Source organism: Lygodium microphyllum, chromosome 14, assembly GCF_053477565.2.
Source record: "Lygodium microphyllum isolate KBCC chromosome 14, Lygodium_microphyllum_v1.1.10, whole genome shotgun sequence".
In the NCBI taxonomy this organism is placed as follows: domain Eukaryota; kingdom Viridiplantae; phylum Streptophyta; class Polypodiopsida; order Schizaeales; family Lygodiaceae; genus Lygodium; species Lygodium microphyllum.
In genome coordinates, this window is record NC_141148.1 from 19,741,053 (window position 1) to 19,766,731 (window position 25,679).

General features: G+C 38.4%; 1 protein-coding gene and 1 pseudogene across 3 annotated transcripts in view; both read right to left on the reverse strand.

Annotated features, from left to right (window-relative positions):
* Nucleotides 1–6,018, reverse strand: part of MOS4 (modifier of snc1,4) — a 112,210-nt gene extending 106,192 nt beyond the window's left edge. For all 3 annotated transcript variants that reach the window (XM_087692492.1, XM_087692489.1, XM_087692490.1), the window contains exon 1: nt 5,748–6,018. In XM_087692492.1, coding sequence (XP_087548618.1) covers nt 5,748–5,960 — 213 coding nt within the window. In that variant the 5' untranslated portion in view covers nt 5,961–6,018. The remainder of the gene's footprint in view (nt 1–5,747) is intronic.
* LOC148025390 (MFS-type transporter clz9-like) lies at nt 2,560–3,067 on the reverse strand (annotated as a pseudogene).
* Nucleotides 6,019–25,679: the final 19,661 nt, after the last annotated feature.

A 25,679-nucleotide genomic window follows, 5' to 3' on the forward strand; every position in this document is an offset into this window, starting at 1 on the left:
ATGGCTGGTCATTAGAGTTTTGGTTACCTCAGTGGTATTGTACTTCATTCTTATGTTTTCGTTATGAACTCCATTGCCCATTTCGTGAGGTCTCTCTAAGTTCATTGTTCTTTCTTATTCATTGTCATTGTGTTGCATTTTGAGCCTTAAGTTTATTGCTTTTGCTTTCATTGTGCATTCTCACATGATAGGTATCATGTAACCTTCAATCAATGCTTTGCTCAAATATGCGAGTGTTTCAAGGCTGAGTTACAAACTAGAAGTTACGTTGTTTGTTTTTGTGCAAGTTTCCACCAAAGCTCAATGTTGAGTTATAGATTAGATGTCATGGAGTTTGTTCACATGCAACTTTGCACCAGAGCCCTCCATGTTCATCCTCATTGGTACAAACCCTTGCAATTTGCATCATCAATCCAACTAGTGGTCCCAAGGTGTTTGGGCAGCCCAATGTTATGGAGCCATGCGCCCCATCACCCTCACATGGGGAAAAATGGCGATAGGTATGTTGGATGTGATATGGGGAGGGAAAAAAATGTTGTTAAAAAATACGTGTAATTTTGGGGAGGACACTACCCCAATCATAGCATGGACAAGGACCAATCATGAGACACTCCTGCATGGTAGGTTACATGCATCTCTCTCTCTCTCTCTCCGCATGTCCGTGCCACACCACGAATGCCAGCAAGCTCTAGCTCTATTGCAGAGTTGATCGGTCACAACAGACGATTGCGCTAAGGAGGAGCTCTACCAAGCTATGACCGGCACCTACACCACCGCTTCACAAGGCGCCTTCAATTGAAGTCCCGTCCTTGTCGTTGTTCCGTTTGGCAATGCAAACAATCATGGATATTGGTGATGCAAATGATCAGGTAGGCGCCATCATCAAAATGCATCTACTTGGAAGTTTTTGTTTCTTCCTTCTATTTGCAAAGAGGAAGGTAGGTGCAATGGCTCTCCTTGACAACCTAAAAGGCAACGTTTTTAGGGAAGGACAGATTGTTGTTTTAGCGGGACTGGTGGCCAATTTTCTAGCAAACCTACCATGGTCCACGAAATCTTTGACTCATCTAAGGACATAAAATCTTCTATCTCTATTTACAATTGTTGCTTTTGCCATTGCTTCAAGTACTCCGTAATATAAACCACTTTCCTAAACTCGGTATTTGGAGATTTAAATCAATTTTCTCAACTCTCCAAGTTGCAAATTTGAGGTACTTGATGTGATTCTAATTTCACAAGCACTTGAGGTTGCAAAATCGCAGATTGACAACATGATTTTCTACTTTCACAATGGCAGTGCTTTGTGGCCACTCATCTTGAAAACTTTCAATTGCGAAACAATTTGGGTAACAACAGGCAAGACTCTTCTCACCAGTGATCTCGTGCCTTTTTTTGTGGCTAACTACTCTGCTAAAATAGATCACTTCTTTATTTCAATATTCAAGTGCCTGACGTGTGTGCAAGCATGGCTACATTAGTGCCTACAAAATGGTATTCGGTAATATAATCAGGAATAGGGATACGTACAAAAAAGAGTGTTCAATGGAACATTGGGTGCTGTAGATAGCATGACTGCTATGGACTGCACTTTTTAAAAAAAGGATTGGAGCATTGACCGGTGCCCATTACAAGATGGGATTGGACGATGGGGAGGGAGGGGGTAGAAAAGGGAGGAATAGATTGTATGGCTACTAGCTGTATACAATGATATATGTCCTAGCAAGGGAAGTGAGGTTGCATTGAATGCTTGACATTCTGAGCGATGTTGTGCCTGAGCCTGTCATAGCTTCGCCACACGCGCCATTCAGACCATCCAATGTTGCAGATCATCCACATGCAGTTGCAAAGGGTGATCATCACATCCCCCCTACACCCTCCCATAGGACTCCCCGAAGCCATGCCTCGCTACTAGTTGTTTAGCTTCCCATGCCCTTCTTGTTGTTTGCTCATGTCATAGTGCTTCTCTTTGTTGTTTATGCGCCTCTACTACAGCCAAATTCTCTTTTCTCTTGTGCTCTCTCTTGATCCTTTTATCCTCCTTAGCCTTGGCAACTTCTACCTTTTTAGCATTCTTAGCCTTCAATCTCTCAATGTACTAGTCCCTAGGTGCTTGGCGAACCAAGACCTCTATCAAAGGCAAGCGTAATAGGTCTACAATCCTTGTGGCTACCTCAGATAGACTTGCAACAGCTAGCTGAGTAGCCTTAGCATGATTAGGCAATGCCTCACTAGTTCCCATAGATGTCAATGCCTCTATGGCCTCGCCTTCAATATGCAATGATACTAGTGGACTATTGGGTACTTGTGATACACAAGTTCTTCATCCATCCCTTCATCGCTATTGATCACATTTATGTGTTGGGATGGTGTCCCATCAAACTGTAGAGCTAGGGGGTTAAGAGGCCATATCCTAATGATCCTAAAGCCAACTGAGATATTGCTCTCGATGCTTGAGAGTTGGAAAGCCTTGGCTGCTATTGCAACTATGACTCTCTTTGTTGCTCGAGTGCTTTGTGTCATGTGCTGCCAAATTGCCTTTTTCTTTGCGGAAATGGGTCTTCAATGACTTGAACTCTTCACATCCAATGGTTGGAGCTTATGAGATGTGTGCCAATAGTGTGATAATGTCAATTCCCCACAAAGAAGCCTTCTCAACAACCGAAATAGATACATGACTGCCATAGCCATTGAGAATCAGTAAATGCTTATTGGTAAAGCTCATAGACTCATCAATACACTTGTGGAAATGATCCAACCATGCATGGAACAGCTCCCCGATCATCCATGCTTTTCTTTGCATGGCCATTACAACTCCCTCCTCACAATCTTCAATGTAATTTCCACCAACCCTTTGCCCTTTGAAGATGTAGTATCCATGAATGGCAAAACTAGGAGCATTCACACAACATAGAACAATCATCCATTCCCTGGAGTCTGTGGTTATTCCATACACAGCTCTCGTGCCTTTCCATGCAAGTACTCTCATGCCTTTATCTCTTGGGCCGTGGAGCCCTATCTTGTCTACATTCCAAATGTTGCATAGGGGATACTTCTTTGTGCCATACATGGTCTTCAAGTTGTCATGGAATGTCCTTACAATTTCAAGCCAAAAACTAATGGCTCTAGATTGCTCCAATGGTCCACTTACTCAAAACACCAATTTGGGATGCCACTTCCGAAAGCAATCCCACCAGCTCTTCTTGAGAATACCCTGGCTAAACATTGTGTGCCTGGTTTGACATAATTCAACCGCTTTCAACTTCACATCAAGCACAGATACTCTATGGCCTGAATCGTATTTTTTAAAAGCACCACTCAAGTAGATACAATTAACATTGTTGCTAGTCCCTTTGCTTTCTTAGTGATTCTCCCCTCTTGCTAATTACGAATTGCTGAGGCACTCATTCCATATTTGTTGGCACACTTTCTCAGAGAAACTCCTACCTCATGATTGGGAATTGCTTGAGCCATGTCTTCAACAGTCCATTGCTTGACGACTCTCTATCTTTGAATCTCCATTGGTGGTTCAACAAAGACTGGGTTGAGGTGGAGCTGATGAGAGTGGCTTGTCTTGACTTAATCTAGAGCGAGATTTCCTACACAGAACTTGTGGAGTCAATGCTTGGCACCATTGTGTAGGATTGAACCTCCCCTTCAAGCACCTACTGCTTCGAATACTAGAACTTGTCATCTACAACAAAGGTGTGAACACATCACACAAGTACCTGCAATCCAACATAGATGCTCTATCCAGAACTAGTTATGCTACGTGAAGAGTAGAAGGTTGGAATCCATGCACATTGCAAGGCAGAGCTTGACAACTACTTCATATCCATGAGAAGAGTTGAATACTCCTTTATTGAGAATTTCTTCTTGGGTGGCTATGTGTCATTGTCCACAAACAAGGATGGCCCCTTTGAAGAAGGGATAGTCCCTAAAACAAGGTTGGAAAATGATGATTGGAGTGTAAAGGGAGAGATAGATTGAATGTGTAGCTAGGAAGGCTATTTGGAAGATGTTGATTGGAGTGTATAGGGAGGAATAGATGGAATGTGTGGCTTGGATGATTGATTCAAAGCCCTGCAGAATGCGATGGGCTTGACATGAATGCCACCACAACAACAAACACGCTCACCATTTATGTGCAACAGATCGTTGGTGCACAAGAATTGGGCAATGATCGGTATTCTCTCAATTATGCACTTTTGCATTCACAAGGAGAAGTAGTCGAAGACATTGGTTTGAAGTAGACATAGACAACCTTGAAGTAGGTGCAGCCCTGGCAAGAACAATACATTCAACTACCTTCAACTCATAGTAGTACAGCTTGTGTGTGAGGCATAGAATGTGTGAGCCAAGGCAATGAGCTGCCTTGAAGAGCACACAGCAAAGAATGGTTGAGAGGGCCTAGTTTAGATAGGCAGAAGAGAGTGGTGGTTTGCACGTGTTTGATCAATAGGCCATGGTTGCTATGAGGTATGTTGGAGAGGGAGAGTAAGAGGGGATGGAAGAACAGTGTATAAATGGGTGATGCAATTGTGAGCATCCTCCTTTTGTTGCGCAAGGCTCTGAGGTTATCCATGGCATGTTGTTTGATTGGTTGCTCTTGATACGATGGCATGGATTAGGTACTTGGCATAGTTTGATTGGCTTGAGGTATGCACGCGGATCCTAAATTTTTGAAATTAAAGGAATAAAGAAGTGGGTTTGTTATGATGCCTTGTATTAGTGACAGGACAAGGCGGCTGATTACTGATAGGATTATCTTCTTGGGTTTTTGCAGGTATGAAGGAATCGTGGTTGCTATGGGGGCCAATATAGTGACATGGAAGAGGAAGACGGAGAACTGATTGCGCGCTCATGAACAAAGCTACTTTTTTACATTTATGTAAGTAATGCACGGGAGTTGTAGTTGTAACGTGCCTAGAGCCTACAAATGGGAACTACTTGGACCAAAAATAGAACAATGAAGAATTGTGTGGAACTGTGCTGAAAAGTACTGGTGTTTATTTTTCAATCAAGCTGAAAGGGTGCCATGACTAGGCCCCGGCAATTGCCCGCTTTTGTACCATTAATGGCGGCTGTTCACTGATTGGCCCCTTTACCCTACATGATTGCGTGCTCAGCTTGTCACTCTAGCACGCTCACAATAAAAGTTCCGATTATGTTTCAGCATCCTTCAAGCTCAAATTTGAGGATTTGGTTGATTATTGTCCATTCCAATAATCGAAAGGACGCTCCCGCATTGTACCAGGTTTTCCATTAAGTAAAGAAACGAAAGAAGCCCATGCAATGTTCAAGTACTCTTTTCAACGGTAAGCTCGTCTTGATTTCAGTTTGTTGTTCTAAAGTGTTCTTGGAAGCCGAAGGATGCTTTGCATGCATCACAGGCACGCAGCACCCAATAGGTTGGAATAGCCATATACACGAGTTAGTTCCTTTGGTTATGCCTTAGCCACCAAAATTATTAGCTACACATGATTATATATAAGACGTCATATGCACACAGGGAGAGTACGGCTACATGCGTTCGTCATGAACTTTTAAACATTTGATGTTGGAGCACTTGTTGAATGAACTGCAATAGGCATTGTAAGCATTTCTACTCCATGTTCCTCTCTCTCTCTCTCTCTCTCTCTCTCTCTCTCTCTCTCTCTCTCTCTCTCTCTCTCTCTCTCTCTCTCTCTCTCTCTCTCTCTCTGTGTGCGTGCTTGTGTGTGTGTAAATGAGAGTCGAGTAGGTCACACCTCAAAGTCAAGTTTAGGCACAGGCGGAAGTTCTGCAAGGAAGTCGGCCGGGCGCTTGGTGCTGCGCCGCATCTCCTCCTCGACGAGACGATCGACCTCCAATTTGACCTGGGGATTGTCATAGTCGCGGTCGATGTAGGGCAGGGCATCCACCTCTGAGAGATTCCACGACTTGCTCCCCCCCGGCCCTTCGATCATCAGCACTTCCCCCATTGTTCACGCTCGCGCTCGCTCTCTCTCTCTCTCTCTCTCTCCTAAGTTCGTATTATGTGACGATTCCACGGCCCATATTCTATGACAATTTTTTATATCGGGTTTCCCCCCCCCCCCCCCCTTTTTGGAACGTTTTGATGCTAGTTTCTCTTACAAGAATAAAAAGATAGAATGACTTTTTTCCTTTCTCAAATTTATTACAATGCTCATCTAAAGCTCTTCCTCGGGAAAACGCAACGAGGAGAGAGAGAGAGAGAGAGAGATGGCCACAAGTGAAATAAATGTTGATTAAGGGCATTGATAGTATTTATTTCCACAACAACAGATACTGCCACGTGGCCTCCCCCTCCCAAATCCCATACAAGCTCTGGGATATGGCAAATGAGCTACAAAATCTAATGATCGAGCAGGACCATTTTGGAAGTTAGGAAAGAATGCAGATAACTCAAGCAATCCTTTAATAAGAAGAAGAGGGTGCAGATTCAAGACTAGAAGAAAGTGCTTAAGGCACTTGTTGCCTTCTCGCTCCAACAACTCAAACAAAGGTATGATGACTTCTCAACTCCTTGTGTCTTCTTCTTCTCTATGGGAGGAGGGTATTCTCCCCATAAAGAAGAAGAGGATACCCTCAAAGGAGGAGTTTGGAAGATGGTTCCTCTCTACGAATTGTGCAAGGGCAACATTGTAGCAACTTTAGGTTCATTGGAATATGTTTTTTATTTGTCTTGGTGGGCTCTAAGCAAGAAAGGGATTTAGTATTGGAGTGGATAGTGGCCTATTAAGGAAATTTTTTGTATATGCTCCCATGTACTCCTCACTTCTCTCTTGCTAAAACCCTGGCCCAAAAATGCCCGATGTGGGTTACTTTATCTTATCTCCCCAATTGGATGGATAGTGAAGTTCAAGTGTTGGCTAAAGCTTTGGGCAAGGTACTGTATTTATTTGCTCAACACATAACATCATTTGAGCAAAAAAGAAAGCATGTATTCTATGGGACATGCAGAAAGAAATGCCTAAGTTCTTAGAAGTACAAGATGCTCTCGACCTTGAAATTACAATCGAGGTCAAGTTCGCATTCTTCTCTAATTCATGCTATCACTGCTACATAACATGCCATTTTGCAAATTCCCTGCATAGGGCTACCAAAGCAAGAATAGGAGGCTCATATTGAATTGTGCAAAAGGATTCAGAAAGGAAAGAGAGCTCCCCTCTAAGGAGTTAGAAGAGAAGAAAAAAGCAATAGCGAAACAACCACTAGTGGAGAAGAGCTAAAGCAAGTCAAGCCTTGGTGAAGAAAAGCAAGTGCAGGACAAGGCAAGACAAGCCCTTGGTGGATCATAGGAAGGAAAAGGAGAACATCACCCCTCAATGGAAGAGAAATGGTCTAAGAAGAAGAAGGAAGTTCTCCCTCAAGTAGTAGATCTTATTGCCATTGGGTAATAGAAATATTTATGCAATGTTTGGTGGGGATGATGAGACAAATGAGAATACTAACTTCTACTACGAATATTATACTTAAGCTCTCCCTTATTATGTGGAATACCAAGGGGGCATGCTCGCCAAAGAAGAAAGTTGAGTGCAGGAGGATGCTTTGGAGTAAAAGGCCAAACATCTTAGCCCTTCAAGAAATCAAGATACAACAACTCTTAATCATCTCTTTGTTGTTGCAGAGCTGGGAACGGACAAGATCAAAACCATCTCTATCTATGCCCTAAACATCTTAGCCAACAAAATAGCAAAATGGAAGGAGCTAAAGAAAGCCATGCAAGGGCCAAATACCTTTCTACTTGTGGCAATTTCAGCATGATGACCTAAGAAGGGGGGATAGGTCACATGCTGCAGCCACCATGATAGCACATGAGAGGATTGCATGGGAAGAATTATGCAAGAATCATGACTTGATGGGATCAAGGTATTATGCATCAAGACAAATCCAGCATTGCTAGGACCTTCATGAAGAGCCTATATTTGATTCTAGTGCAACCAATAGTGACTCTTGAAGGGTACGAAGGAGGCTATGCCACAATTGCTAGAGCCATGTTTACACAAGGTGGGACCCAAAGCAATCACCCTAATTGCTAGACCTTTCACTTATAAAACGAGTTATAATATATAATCAAGAAAATGAAACTAGGGAAATCTCTTAGCCCTGACGAGCTTCCAATGGAGTGCTAGAAGGTGCTTTGGGCACATGCAGGCATGATATCTACAGCTTTGTTAATCACTTTAGTAAGATTGTAGGATACAACAATCATGGACTAATCAAACTTTTTTTGAAGTTGACGAACATATTAGCAATCACACAATGGCATCCCCTTGACTATGCTAAATGTTTATTACAAGATTATAGCAAAAGCAATAGCTCTCATGGTCAAGTTTTCATTGGCACGTGTAATTCACATAGACCATGCACTAGAGTGGGATGGCAAATTTGTACTAATCAACATGGACACGGACGAAGCCTATGATAGACTCAAATGGGATTTCATTTTGGCAACCTTGGGATGGATGGGATTTGGTGCTCCCTTTTTAAGATGATTAATGGTTTGTTCTCCAACACAACAACTTCGGTGAGTATCAATGGGTCAATATCCCACAAATTTTGCTATAAAGTATAGCAAGGCACATTAAAAGGACTTCCACTCCCAAATGGATCTATTTTTTGCTTGCAACTTTTTGCTTATGATAATTCAAATGTAGGGGAGGCTTCCAAAGAATAGGCTCGATGATTAGCATCAAGAAGATAGAATTTTTGCTTATATCTCTGAACAAGGAGGAGCAATGGCTACTAGACTATTGCTTCAAGGAGATCAAGCTAGGTTTGATCTTTTGCTACCTAAGATTTCCTATGGCGATTGGAATCTCGAAAAAGCAAGTTCAACTAGTTGCTAAAGAAGGCAAAGAGAGCTATAGTGGAAGCATACAAGCAGAAGCAAGAGCTATGGTAGATGGAAAGAGTGAGAGTGAGTGAGTGAGTGAGAGAGAGTACGGGAACTCCAATAGTCACAAAATGTGGCCGACCTTCCCTTATTCAATAGTCACGGAAGGAATAAAGAATAAAGTGACAATCATGGGCACCCACCAACTACAACGTACATGTATTTGGCCATGATGTGTGTTTTAAATATAGTGCGGTGTAGGCACAAGTAACTTTATCCCCAACACACTGTTGATACTAGCCATTCTGCTTATGTTGACAATGTGGTACCATTCTCCTATTCCCTTATCTTTAGCACCTACCATTGTTCCACTATTCTCTCCTTTAATCAAGTAGATGTGGCATGTTTGGCTTTGATTCATTGTATTTTTACTTGGAAACCACTATGTCACCATGGGTACATTGATTGCCTGAACATTGTTGGATGTTTGACCCCTACAATGTGCATAACCTCCAACTTAACAAAATTTCCTAATAGGTTGTCTATCTCCTTGGGTATGCCTCATCATCACAATAACCAATTGTTGTACTCATTGGTAAAGCAAATTTTCATCTAAAAGTAGTTGATAAGTTAGTCATGTTTTAGGAACTCCCTATAGGAATAAACGAGAGGATTATCATTCTCAACAGTGTCATCAACCCTACGGCTTTATTTGTGGCAATGGCCAATGCCTTCTCAAAGACAAGCTAGAAAACCTTGAAAAAAAGGGCAGATAACTTTTGTGGGGATATGCAAACAAAGCTAGCTGGCATGTTGTAGCATGGGGCTAGTTGTGTGGAGCTAAGGCCAATGGAGGCTTGGAGGTTCAGACTATGAGGAACAAAGCTCAATGGATTGTCTTCAAATTAATCCCCAAGATTTAAATGAACTTATTTGGGCAACTATCACGAGAGAGAGTGGATGTGAGGAAGGCCATAGCCGCAAGAGGAAGATGGAGTAACCTATCGTGGACCAATGTGTTGATTAAAGGAATTGACTTTGGGATCAAGTAATCCATGCTGGCCAATTCCTATTGAAGAGCTAGAAGAACATGCTTAAGAGCATTGATTAGGTGTCTACCCAAGAAAGGAGGGGTGATGCGTCTCTGATTCAGCGTCTCTGATTCAACACATTTGGATATTCCCTATGGCATACAAAGATGAAGTAGCTCTTGTTGCATTGGACTGGAAAAAGTCTAAGGTAATTGAAAAGAAAAGCACTAAGAGATGGATGGACATATGGGATACAAATACAAATGCCCCCTATAGATGGCTCAAATAAGGAGGACATTCAAGTTGAATGGAGGAGAGGTAGCTTGGTTAGAGGAGAATCTAGAGAGGAAAAGAGATGAGTGGCCCACACAAGTCTTTACTACAAAGGGAGCTCCCTGCTTTGATCGTCGTACATTAAGAGGTTGAGTGGAAGAAGAAATTTCCTAGAACCCATTGGAAGACATGGAGATGTAGAATTAGAAGAGTTTGGGCCTACATGACCTTGAATAAACTCAACTTTTTCATGGAAGATCTCCACCAAGAACATAGCAACTAAAGATAGGATAGCCAAATTCATGAAGGTACCAAAAACCTGCCAGATGTGCTTCAAAGCAAATGAGACAATCATCCATACCTTTTAGGACAATGTGAAAAAGAATCAATGCATGGGTTGTTGCTACAAGATTGAATGCCAACATTAGAATAAAGGGTGCACTTTTTAGAGACCAAGGTGTAGTTGACGAAGAAACCATGAAGCTTTGGCACATGATCGGGGCTGTCACTCTGAGAGCCCTATGGAGCGATAGGAATGTGGTGACAATGTTAAAGGGAGTTAGACTAAAACCTCTAGTTTTGTGTGGAAAAATAGCAAGAGAATCCTAGGCAATAGTGAAGAGGCTAGGGAGAAAAGGTCATATCTTCAAAGTTGTATTAAGCTAATGAAGAAAGCTCCCATTTTACTGTACCCCTCTCAAATGAGTGTATGTCCAAGTGGTTTTGGTGGGCTGTCCAAGGACCCCCTGGGAGCATCTATCAAGATGCACTTGTAAATATTCTTTGATAAAAATATCAATAATATTATCTCTCATTAAAAAAACATTTTCTAAGGATTATTCGGTTGCTTGGCTTGCTGCTCATTTGCTTTGAAAGCTTGCTCCTTGTCTCCACTTGGATGTTGGTCTATTATCTTCCAAAGGCTCATAGTGATCCTTTTGTTCTCATCATTTATGGTGCATTCCTTGTTTTTGGCAACCATTTGTCTCACCAAGGCTTGCCCCCCCAAGGCATTAGTGGTTGGGTGGAGTGAAAGATGTTTGTATGCTTAGTGGTAGGTTGGAGTGAAAGATATTCGTATGCTTAATTGAATATTAAAAATTTCAAAGCTTATGTTCTCTTTGATATATTATAATTGATTTCAAAGCTTGCATTCTCTTCAATATATCCATGTGTCTCAATCAACTACAACCATGACAAAAATCCACAAACTCATAGTTATTACTAAAATACATGTATTCTTTTTGGTCTTGCTCTTGAAATAATGATCGTAGTAACGAGAGGAGGAACCCAAGGTGAATGAAGGAAAGTTTGTTTGACTTTGAAATTCTAGAAAATATTAGTTTATAAATTGATTAGTTTAGAATATATAAGTTTAAAATATATCATTTTTGAGATTCAAGGTATGTATGATATAGTTGGTGATGGCATTGCCTACACACACACACATAGAGGACTTTCTCCCGCAAATATTGCTTGTTAAGCATATTGTGAACCACTAATTGCACCACAAAGGCAAAAATGTTTGATTTAGATGGTTTGGATTTTTGTTTGATAATATATGTTGTTACATAAGTTTGATATGTATTTTCAATATTGACAGATGTGACTGATATAATTGTTCATGTACCTATTATAAACTCATATCACATTTTTCAAATAGATTTAAAATTTAAAGTGATATAATTTTTCTAAAATATTTAACTATAAAGGTTAAACTTAAAAATGAATACATAATTAAGCTCATATTAAATCTTAAATTAAAAATAAGTATTAACTTAAACTTAATTTTCTTTGTTTTTTGCATATATTTCTAACCCTTCATTATATATGTCACCATTATACAAATAACTTGTTTCAAACTTTTATTTTCATTTTGTTTCTTATCAGGTCACTCATTGATAAAGTTATTTTTGTGACTTTACATAATAACTTAGTCATAAAAGGTTTCTTTAAATAATCCCAATATCTTTTATTGTAACTACCAGCGATGATATGCAATATCAATTTCGCAATACAACTACTATATATAACTTAGAAGCTTTAATGTGTAGTATTTGGTCCAATTTCAAATAAAAAGCTGATATTGGATAGGATAACTTACGATGTTTTTTAAAATCAAATTTTGAAACTTTTAAAGTCTATAGGTTGATTTAGATATTAAGTGAAGATGCCAATATACAAATGAAACATCTTTAAATAAGATGTAGCATTGATAAGTGGAGTCTTTTTTATGGTTTCTATTAATGCTTAGTCCTCAAAGCACCATAAGTTTTGTCCATAAAGAACAAACTCATATAAGCATACCATAAGTTATAGAAAAACTCAACTAGTTTTCTTTAAAAGTTTGAAAACACAAATAGATCATTAAATAGCATTTTAATTGATAATTGGTATTCTCATTCAACCACTTCATTGTCAATAACTAAATATCTAGGTTTTCAATTGGTTTACTAAGCCTTTTTTTCCATTTGAGACTAGTTGTTGCTTATATTACTATATATGAAAAGTTTTCCATGGTCTATAATTATTTTTTGTATTGGATCTTCCCATAGTATCCTCATTAGGATTGGTAATGATGCAATTGACTTGCACATATTAATGTATTATTGCTAGTGCATAAAATCCAAGCACCAATATAAGTGTGCGGCTAATCACATAAAGATAAACCTTTGATTGTGCACATGCTTGAGCAAACTAAAGATAAGAATTTGAACAAACTATAGGGGTATCCTAGGTACTAAGAATGATAGGCCAATTGAAAACGGGTTATGTTAAGGAATCTTATAAGGTCCATTATCATCGATAGAGAATATCACTGTTAAATCCAAGTGTGACAAGAACCATTTGTTGCAAAGGGGAGATTGATATATTTTTATGGCTAAGAAAGGGAAATAAGTGAAGAACAATGAAGAGATGAGAAAGATAGATCATGGAAACTAGATAACTGAAGGGAAAGTGATGGGAAAAAAAGAGGGAAGATAACAAAAAGGGTTGAAGGGATTCTTCTATAGAAAAGGTAGAAGGAATAGGTGGACCTTCAATGGTAGTAGGAGAAAGATGTACAATAAAGGGATACGTGGTAAAGACAAGAATTTGGAAAGTAGTAGAGGGGATAAAAGATAAAAGGGAAGTGAAATCGGGATGGGAAGTAAGTAGGATGATATAATGAGAAAGGCAATGAGATGTTTGTTTGATAAGTAATGCCAACAAAAGGGTAATATATATATATATATCTCAAGCTTTGAATAGTTCACAAACTATTTTGGCATTTTCTTTTTTGCATGGTAAGATGTAACTATTAGCATCACTGTTAGTGTTGCTATATATCAACACAAACGATGATGCTAATACTAACATTTTAAAACATAGTTAATTTTCATTGCTATTATGCCAATCCCTTGTACTGATTTTTTTGATAGCACCACACATGGAAAATACGAAAAAAGGGGATAGCTTCATTTGTTTCTTAATATGGTTATTTGTTTTTGTGTTTTTGTTGTGCATTTTTTTTTTCTTTGTAGGGGTTTGGTGAATTATTAGAGTTAGGCAAGTGTGGTGTGTTTGGTTTTGGTTGTGTGTTTGTTTTGTTTTGTTTTTTGTGTTTTTTGGTTGTGGTGAATTTTTAGTTTTTGGGTTTCTTAGTTTTTCTTTTTGGGGGGAGAGAGGGAATTGCATTCATACATTTTTGTGTTGATTTTTTTGGTTTTTTTAAAAGGTGCCTATATGTGTGGGTGTATGTTGTATTTTTAAGTGATTTTTGTGTTTTTTTTGCTTTTGTTTCATTTTTATTTATTTATTTATGCACTTGTAAAGTGTTGGGTTTATGTATAGTTTGGTTTTTATGTTCGTTAAAAAAAAAAAGATATTGTGGAAACGTGAGTAGAATATGGGGATATTAGGATGTGGAAGGCCATGTGTGAACAATTGCAAGAAGCACACACAAGCCCAAACACAAAAAAGCACATACGAATGATTGTGAATGGATACATAGAAAAGTTTGAAAGGAAACACATACATGAATAGTAGCTAACTAGTATGCACGAATATCTTGCATGCAAACATTAGCTCAAAAAAACCCAAAGGACTAGAAGAAGGTGTGAGAGGAGAGAAAAATAAACATGCAGTAGATAATAGGAATGGGAGCTTCTTGTGAAGGGGGTGTGGGAAGGGGGGGGTCTATGGCGAAGGGTACAGGTGGGGATGGGGTGAATAGGGGCTATGGGGAAGGATAGGGGTGGGGGTAGGGAGGGAGAGGAGAAGGAGGAAGAGGGGGGAAGATGGGGAAGAGAGGGGAAGAGATGGATGGTGGGGTGGGAAGGAGGGAGAGAGGGAGGAGGAAGGAGAGGAGGGGTGCGAGGTTATCTCATTTGATTTGAACGGAAAAGACTGGTCACTCACTTTGTCTGACATTTATTTGATAAGTATAGAGGGCAACCCTTACTCACATCCCCATTCGGTTAGGATGAAAGCTTACTGGAAGGGAAATATTTCTTCAATCGTTCTGTATCCATTGATTAAGAAAGAATCGTCAGAGGCATCTATGGCTTAGACTTAGATACAAATGTTAGGATTGACCATAAGTACATTGTAGGGGCCCATCCACCACTCTTGGAGCTTACCAAGAAACTAAAAAAAATGTGAATCATATGCCAAATCCATATCACCTTCCTTGAATTCTTTGTACTTAATGAAGCTATCATGATGGACTTTGCATCAAGCTTGCATGGATTCTATACATGGCAATGCCATTTGCCTTGTCTCATCTAGACATTCCAAATGTAGAAGCTAGTGTTGAAGGGACACCTCGTCTCCTAGTCATTTCTTAATGGCCACTCACAAAGAGGGCAACTCTAGTTTGATAGGAAAGACATCTTCTATAGTATATACTAACTAGAACAGTGTCTAAGCTATTGTGACTTTGTGGAAGATTCTATATGCCCAGAGGGCTTCTATAAGTCAATCATCCCAATTATGGCTATGTGCAATAATTTTCCTTTATTAGGATCAAATCGAGGATACAATTGGCGACTTCAACTTGGTCATTGGCTTTGGAGTAATAAAGGGAAGATTTTCGATGCCTAATTTTGTAGACTTTTGCTAGCTCTTCCGTAATCTTGTTGAGAAAATGGGCACCTCGATCATTACGAGCTCAAAGAGATTGCCAAAGAGGGTGATGATGTTCTTATATAGAAATATTGACATGTTGTTTTCATCATCTTGCTTAAGAGCTTTGGTTTCACACCACTTCGTCACATAATTAGTGTATAATCAAATGTATCTATTTTACTTTCATTTGGTTGGAGGGTCAATGGGCACGACAAAATTGATGCCCTATTTGGCATGCATTACAATGCTTATAATAATCATAGGTATCCTTATGCAGTGTGTAGGCCACCAATAACCTACAAGTAAAGATTTCCTGGCCATTGCTTCTTCCATGAAATGGCCACCACATGACTTGTGGCAAGTCTTCAAGATGACCCCAATCATCTTATGCAATGCATCTTTGCAACATTTCAACTTTGTCTTTCTTATACATGATATTGTCTAGTAGAGTGTAGGGAGCTGATTCCAAGAGGAGCTTCTTCTTCTCTTTTTGAGAGAGTCTAGGAGGGTATTCCTATGTAGTAAGAGATTGGTGATATCTACATACCATGGGGTTATAATCTTGACTAGAAATAGGGAGGCATTAGGGAGATTTGAATCATCCTACTCCTCTTCTTTACTTTGAGGGATCTGATAGAGATGGTCAGCTAGTACATGGGAACAACCAATCTCTGTTACCACTTTGAAATCAAACTCTTGGAAAAGGAGTAGCCATTGCATCATTCAGCCTTTGACATTGGCTTTGTTTATCTAAAAAAGATAGAGCCTCATGATCCACATAGAACTTGAAGTGGGTTGATAATAGTAAACACCTTGGCCAAGCATTCTAGTTCTATCACTTTATAGTTTCTCTCCTTGTCAATAACCTTGTAGCTTGCATAATAGATCGGTTGATCTAGCTTCAAACACCCTTTCTAGCATAGAAATATACCCTTTTAATTGATGCATTGTTGTGTACATGAAACTTATTCCTCTAACGAGAAGGCTACAAGACCAAGTGCTTTAATAGTACCCTATTTTAGGGTATCGAAAGCTTCTAAACATTAGGGTATCGAAAGCTTCTTCACATTTAAGTGCCACAAAAATTATGTGTCTTTCATGAGAAGGTTGTGTAGGGAAGCTTCCTTTGTGAAAAGTGTGCAATGAACCTTCCGTACTAGCCCATATGGTCTAGAAATCCCCACAACTGTTTGATTTTGGTAGATGTTGTCAAAGCTGCAATCTTCACAATCTTCTCACTAGATCCCCATAAGAGACTAAAGTCATAGAAGTCATCAAAATAAACTTCAATAGAATTGTGCAAATGATTTTGGAAAGCTTGCATCATCACTCGTTGAAAGGTGATAAGAGCATTGCATAGTCCAAATGGCATCGCTTTATAGGGATATGTTCTCCATTTTATTGTGAAGGTTGTCTTGGACTAATCTTATTCTACAAGCTACACTTTGTTGTATCCATTGAATCCGTCTAGCACGGAGTACAACTCTTATCTTACAATTGTATCCAATAGTTGATCTATGAAAGGAATAGGGAAATGATCTTTCTTTGCTATGGAATTGAGCTTTTGGAAGTTGACATATATGCCAAGCTTCCCATTCTTCTTAGGAACAACCAAAATAGGTGAAACCCATTCATTGTTAGCCACTCGATAAATAAACTTCATTTCTCAAAGCTTCAATAACTTAGCTATCAAGAAAGTAGAGTGATTGGGATTCATTGTATGTTGATGTTGCCAGATAAGAGTACACAAAATTTGGGACAAATCTACAGCTTTGAGAGGGAATGAAAAAATGCCCAGAAATAGGCATATACTTGTCCAAAAAAGATAAAAATTTATAAGGAAACTCTCAAGTCAAAAAGGTGTCTCAGGGTAAAAAATTATCTTAAAATATGATGTGTATGCGATTTTATATCGTTTTTAAACTTTTGCCCTTTTAAGAAGCGAGAATGAGAATGATTCTAATATATTTTAATGTTGAAAGTCATGAGGGCATTAAGGAGTCATATATCAATGATTGGCTATGTTTTTTAGAGAAAATAGAATTGTATTTTATAGTTATGAGGATTTTGAGAAAAAGTGACATTATCCTACAATTTGGGAATAAAATAATAGGTGAAATCTATTGAAAATACAGATACAAGATTTGCTTGATTATAGAAGATCTCTTATTAAAATGTTATTTTGGAATCTCTTTTTAGAGAGAGAGAGAGGTGAGAAAAACTCCTAAAGGGGAAAAAAAGAGAGAGATTAGGTATCGACCCGGCAAAGAGAATGCGGTCTCGCTGATGCTCTAAGTCGCAAGGCGTTCCTCAACTCTTTGATCATGGAGGAACTCTCAATGGCCGAATCTTTGGCAACTATGGTGTCAATGCCTAGCAACCTTATCCTTGAGCTAGCCATGATCCGGGATATCTAGAGATGATAAAGGAAATTTTGGAAAAGGACAAAAACTCGAGACTTAAGGTTAAATATCAAGAATTTTCCGTCAATCAAAAAGATGAATCATCCCAATTGTTTGGTAACGGGGCATCATTTGTTATCTTTCTTATGAAGGATTAGTGGTCAAGGTGGTAGGAATCACTGATAATGAAAGAAATCTTAGTTTGCTTGATCCACTTCTTGTACATGCTTTGTATACTTTGAGGACCATTAATGAGTCTAAAGGGAACCGTTGTCATTCCATCGATCATCATGGAATCTTCAACCATTGAGGTCATTATTGCTGTAACTTCTTCATTATCAGTGTCATTTTTTGACTATGGATTCCTCTTTGTTTTTTTCAAACTTATTCTCTTCAGATTTCATTTTTGCTTTTGGAGGGGCTTTGTAAGAGAAGAACACACTTTTTGTGTCCAACTCTTCTTTTGTCTCTAGCCCCAAACTGGCCATGTGTTACAAGGGGAATAGTGCATCCATGCTTCAATATCCATGTTAGAACTGACTTCAAAAGTTATTCATGGAACCAACGTTTGGTATTACCCCATCGCTAAGGGCTTTGCTTCTTTTGGTAATTGGCTTACACTACCCACTGTCAAGGACTATGCCATTGTTTTCTTTGGAAGGTTTTGCCTTATAGCCTCTTCTTTTGCAAAGCTCTTAATTTTTGTCCTTTGAAAGAATATAAAGAAATGTCTAGGGAGGTGGATGTGTTTCCCTTTTGAGAGCAATATAGTTTCAAGACTACCTTATACACTCCAAGACAAATAGGTTGTTATAAATGATTGTAAAATAGCCCCAAAACCACAACCAAATCAAGGGCTAAGTAATAGAAATTACCAAAATGATGAGTTGTCCAATAATTGTAATCAAGTAATTGTTAAATCCAAGTGACTCCCCTTTGATAGAATGCATAAAACTAAAACAAAAGGCTATTGTAATAAGCTATAGCAGTATACCAACAACCAATTGTGAGTAACCAAGAAAGAAAGACAAAGAACAACTGGCACTGAAAGTTGCCACAATTGCAGTATATCAGTAACTAGACATGCAGTAGGCTTAGACATCATGCACATAGGAGATCTTAGGTAAAGAGAAGGGAACCTGCCAAATGCATAGCCCACTAAGAAAGGCTCAATACACAATCCAAAAGCATATAGATATCACTGACAATACATTGACAAACATAAGTGCCAGGTCCAAAGTAAGTGACGAAATTAGCCCACTATAGGGTAATTACATCTAATACATATCAAGAGAGTATGTACATGAAGTAAGTGTCCCATGGCCTTGGTGAAAGTAAGCTCAAGCTCAAGTGCATAAATCCAAAGCTCTATGTAATATCCAAAGTAGCACATGTAACTCCCATTGGAAGAAAATCGAATGCCAAATGAGCAATGCAAGCTCGAAACAACAAGTACATGATATTCAAGAGCTATGGTGGATAGAGCAAGAGAGCAAGAGAGAGACATTGTATGTAGGAACTCGAACAATCGCATTGTGTGACTGGACTTCGCTTATTCAAATGTCACTAAAAGAATAATGAATAAAGTGATACTGATGGATGCTCACCACCCATAGTGTACAAATGTGTGGGTACTGTCAGTATAATGAATATATGGGCGGTTAGACACAAGTATCTTTACCCCCATTAGTCCACTAGGAGATTCTAACTCTTCTCTTCCTTGTTTTTGTGAACTTCCACTGACCATGGCTCTTGAAGCTTCTCCACAATCTCCCACTTGATGTTGTCTAGGAAATCCTCAATGAAAGTCAAATCTTCCATTTCCGACCATTCTCCTTGCTTTTGTTTATTTAGTTTCTTCCCAACTAGTTGGCTATAAATATGCAAGTTTCTTTAGCTTTTGTTGACAGTGTGAACAATCCATCATTCAAGGCTTGCATCAAGACGGCATTGTGTTCCCTCCATTGGGGAATGAATCTCTTATTAAATGTTTCCCTTTCTATGAAATTGTCAATTTCTCCTTGGTTGTAGAGCTCCTATTATTTTCCATTGCTTCCTTTTGGTGTCATTTCCTTCATTTTTTAGCTCATTAGAGTGCCTGTTGATGACAAAATTAACCAGCTATGCATCAAAACATGGAGCTCCCAAGAGAACACTAGGAAAATGAGGAAATAACTGTAAGAAAATATGTATTATCATATCGAAAAGCATTTATTAATCTTCTAATGGCACCACACAAGGGAAGCATGAAAAGGAAATAGCTTCAAGCAACATCATAATACAATTCTCCCATGGTAACATCTTTAACAAATAACATAATCTTCTTCATATTCAAATTTCAAGCTTGTAATTGATCATATAGAAACCATACAGACACATATAGAAGGCTACATAAGCATACATGAGCTCGCAAGAGCCACAAAAGGCAGAGACATAACACAATAAAATCACATAGTCAATACAAAAGCCATATCAACCAATTCAAAACCATCCAAATATTCTCAAGTCATATTCAAACACATTCTTCCATGACCATAAGACTTCAAATAGAAGGAAAAAATAGCTCAGTAGAACCTTATAGAAGCAATCAGAGCCCAATAGGTATCAAATGAAACACATTAAAACATTTTAAACCAAACAAAAATGAGCAAAGAAAAGATATTCAAACCAATCCAAAATCATCCCAACACTCTCAAAATTAATCATAAAAGAGTAAAAATCCACAAAAGCACATACCAAAATAGGTAACAAAGCTCCAAAAAACAACCAAAAAGTCAATCATTTCAAGCATGCAACAAGATCAATGCGATGGATGAGATAATTGGCAAGTCCTAGATCAATGATATTAATGGCTTGCTTATTCTTTTTCTTCTAGGATTTTGGATAAAAGATATTCTATTAGAGATGTATCGCTATCAAAGATAGCAACCGTAAGTCAACTTGCATGAGTAATAGCTGTGTCTTTGTTTGCCAAGTTGGAAACCCAATCCTCAAATTTTTTTTTGCAAACAATTATGAGGGTATTTGTTGATGTTATAACGATGAGAGGAAAGAAAAACTAAATTAAAAAAAAACTCTTAATTCAAAGATCATAGTAGAACATGGGCTAGTAATCACTGAGGTAGGTGATCAACAACAACCCCTTCCGGAGGGCAAACTTTGTAATAACTCACTATGCAAAGGATGACCCCCCCCCCCCCCCCCCCCCCTCCCCCCCCCCAAAAAAAAACCCTCTAGATATGCATGGTGTAACCTTTCAATAGATAGCACTCTCTTGCACTTCTAGAAGATAACCCATTGCTCACAAAGCATCTCCCTTAGAAGGAGAATAATAGTGGTGCATGACGTTTTTACATAATCTAGGTAGCCCTTAGTATAGAATCATACACATTGACGAAGATGCATCACAACAGCTTTCTACAACAAGCTAGCTACAAAGCAATGGTGGCCTTTACTGATGATAATAGTAACTAGTCACCTAATTTAAATGGCTTGCACACCATCTTGCTAGCTCAAACATAGGGCTACCTTGTAGCCCCAGCCACCTTACTTAAGGCTGTCCTTTAGACCCCCAACATATGCAATTCCATGTTGGTTGCCTTGACTCTCATTTCTTTCATCCAAAATGACACTCAAACTTTAGCAACCTACACATGAAGAAGAGCTAGAGATCTATGGAGTTAAGGACAACACAAATTGTAGATGTTGAGGTCTACAAATGAAACCAAATGTGGATTCCTATTTTGATACCATCACACACGCACACGCACACGCACACGCACGCACGCGCACGCGCGCGCGCACGCACACCCACACGCACACACACACGCACACACACACACACACACACATAGTACTCACTCTTCCATTTATATATTAAAAGTAGAACCAAGCATAAAGTTTATCGATTTCTAGCCTTATTGTTTGACCCTTAATAATATTTGGATAACATCTGACCTAGATAGGATCATAGCTAGACATCCAACCTTTTAGAAGCTATTCACACGAGCTACAAAATATCTAATAGTGTTGGAGAGAAAAGGAAATCATATCTCTTTTTGAAAAGATGATTAAACGAAATGAATACAAACTAGTTCCAAGAAAACATACGATGATTTCGTCAACAAAATAGTAAATATGGCTTGCACATGAAATATTAGATCCTACATGAAAAAATGAATATTCAAAGGCATCTGATGTGTTTTTGCGATGTCTTAATATTGGGTTGATATAGATCTAGATCTGATTGAGAAACCATGGCCAACACTAAGCGTAGGGTACTCATCTTGACTATAGGAGAAAAGATCTCATCAAAATTAATACCATGCTCCTACTAAAAATCCATAGCAACCAATGTAGCCTTACATCTTGGCTTGGGGCATCTAGGGGTACTCTTCAGCTTGTATACCCACTTGTATGGTAATGCATGTCTCCCATTGGGCAAAGGAACCAAATCCCATGTATAATATTTTTGCAATGAGTCATAGTTTGATTGCATGGCCCTCTCCTAAGAGAGCGACAATTATCTCTACACATAGCCTCCTCATAAGTAAGGGACTCACTAGATCTATCACCTCCATAACATAGTCCATGAGTGATTAGGCTAATATCTGTCACTAGTAGATCATCTCAAAATAGGCTATGGGGCATATACATCCTATTCAACATTATAATCATGAGCCACTGGAATATTAACTATAAGCTGTCTAGTTGGCTGTACGATACATAAGGCTCCTCTTGAAAGATCACCATGTGTACCTCAACTACTTGCTCAAGATGTTTATGCATCTTCTTCTCATAGAAAACAATATGATGGCTACCAATAACCTTTCGAGCCTATGGATCCCAAAGGTGATAGCCCATCTTACTTGCATCCCAATAACCAAGAAAGATGCATTTCATAGGATTCAACTTATTGTGTTTGTCCTTGGGAACATGGCAAAAAGCCTCACATCCAAAGATATACAAATGAGCATATAACAAAGATTTTCCAGACCATACCTCCTTTATAACCTAATAACCAATAGCAGTACATGGGAACTTCTTATCAAGTGTGTTCCAATAAGAACTACCTTAGTCCAGAAATGTTGCGATAAGCCTATCTTACTAAGCATACTACTGACTCCCTCCTGAATTGTCTTGTTCATGTGCTTGGTAACATCATTCTAGGGTGGGTTGTAATGGGTGATCAATTGATACTTAATACCTTGCTCATTGCAAAATTGCTCAAATGCTTTTAGAGACATATTCACCCCCATTATTTGTATTTCAGCCCATACTAAAACTAGTTCTCAACAAGAGCAAGACAACGTTGAAAGGTAGCCAATATATCCCATTTTTTCATCATGGGGTATGCCTAGACCTTATGTAAATGATCATCAATGAAAGTCACAAAATACTTCACTCCACCTAGTGTGACAACTAATAGGGCATGGGACCACATACATTAGAATGAAGAAGAGCTAGATGCTCACCCATGTGTGTAATGCTTGATTTCTTATGAGAAATGCATGTCTACCTACCATAAAGACAATGATCACATGAATCAAAACATTTGTAGTCAAGGGACAGAAGATAGTGCAAATGATAAATCATTTTGATTCCTTTTAAGGACATGTGTCCAAGGCAACAATGCCATAAAGATAAAGCCACATCCAAAATATGGTTAATGGACCTAGATATAAGCGAGGGATAGAGGTTGCGAGCCTTGGCACCTCGAGCAATGACAAGATTCCCATGGGCAATCTTCCATCATGTAGAATCACCAAAATATACATGATATCTTATATCATCCACCTATCCAACAAAGAGTAGGCTTTTGTTCAAAGTCAAAAAATGGTATATGTCATGCAAAACAAAAGTGCAACTTGAAGAAAACTAAAATCTAATATCACCAATGCCAATAATATCCAATGCTAAATCATTTTCCAAATCAAGTAGCCAAAATTGAGAAAAAATGGACGAGGCATTAGCCAACTAACTAGCATCAAGATGTAATCATCATCAAACTCAGGCTCCAAGGCATTTATCTCCTCGATTTTCATGCTGGACTTACTAGGAATAATGATGCGATAATCAAACTTATCCTACACTTTGTCCTTGCCTTTCTCCTTGCACTTGTCAGTGTGCAACTTATGGCACTGTGCCTAATATAACCTTGTTTTCCATAGTAATGATATGTCACAAAGGACTTACGACCACAAGACTTACTGCGAGACTCTTTGCGAGACTGAGATCTTTGTGAGTCTCTACTATGGTGGTCATTATTTCTCTTATTATTATGTCTATCCCTAATAGTCAATGCATGAGAAGTACATGCTACATCCACATTCTTTCTATTTATCTCCTTTGTGAGTAGGGTACCCTTAACATCCCGGAGTTTCAAACAATCCTTAGGTATATTAGTACACACGGTAGTACAGAAAGTGTCCCATGACTTAGGAAATTTCAGAAGCAAGAACAAGGGAGCAGATTATCCTTGAACTCACTGCCTTGTGAAAATTAGTTGAAGAATAAAATTCATTCAAATGCATAGACATAGTAATCCCTTCCTTCATATGCAAAGGTCCATGAGATGTTTCAACTAATACATTTGTGAAGTAGGACTTTGCTCACCATAAAGATTGCATATCTTTTTCCATAACTACCAAGCATTATCCTTAGGTGCCACAATATTAACAACAAATCAGCTGCAAAAACTAAGCCAAAATAAGGGTAAAATAGAAGAGAATACCAAAGTATAGAGTTGTCCACCCATTGCAAGCAATAGATTACCAAAGTACAATGATTGCTCTCTAAGATAATGTTGAAAATTATAATTACAACAATGCTAAAATAAAGATAGTAGTATATGCCAATTCAATTGTGGGAAAATAGCCAAGAAAGAAAGCTCCCACTTCTAGGGATATCCAAGTAACAATTAGGATACAAAGAATATAACTAGCAGTGACTAAGCATAGACCACTAGTACGAAAGATTGTCATGAACTCAAAGTGTTAGTAAATCATATATCCCATAAGCATATACATCACATACAAAATATTGATAGAGGTAAATGTCGGTATCCAAAGCATACAAAATCAAATTAGTCCACATGCGGAGGTAACTGCTCTCTACCACAAAGTCTTTTAGCCTTTGCAAACCAACATTTATTTATTCAAGCTATTTCAAGCGCTCATCAATGCTATGAAAAAAAATATAAAATAAAATAAATAATTAACTTTTTAATATAAAAGATTAGGCATGCATTTGTATTTAGGTGTATAGAGACTCATATATACATATAATACCTTTATTTATCAAACTTATAAACTTGTAGTGCAGATATACATAATTGTAACATGTACATATCCATTAGTGTAAATAATCACATGCTTGCTTTGTGTGATATCTAGATATGGTTCTATATATGATCCTTGAGCTTTACAATTAGAAACCACATTGCTATGCTAAAATGGATCATCAAAGAAAGATACATGAAATGCATTATAAAGTCTAAGTGTATCCAAGCATTACAAAGAGACTCCCAACATTAATAAAAAAATAGGAGTTTCTCCAATTGAGCTAACCAAAATGGAGCTTCCCTCTTTTTTGAGGATTCATTTTTATATTCAAGGATAACACACAAGTGAAGTAGAGCCTCGGGTAAGTTACTATGTATAAACCCTAGGCATCACGTGCGTTCAAGGCATGTTTTGTATATCCCTATGTAACCTATTTTGTAAAACTTTCTTGACCCTTATGTGACTTTTTAGCAATATTTATAAATCCCTTACTGTAAGTTTATTTTTTAAAGTAAAGAGTTTAATAGATCCCTATGGAATAGATACTAGATACTACAATATAGAATTGACCATAAAGCAACTCCCAAGGGTTCATAAAAATCTCTTAGTAGTTCTAGTGACTATGAAAATATCATTGCAATATATGACATCCAAGGAAGCGTAAAAGAAACTTGATTATTGATAACTGATGCCCTAATTGGATCTCCTAACACCTTAAATACCATGTCAGTATAACTAGGTA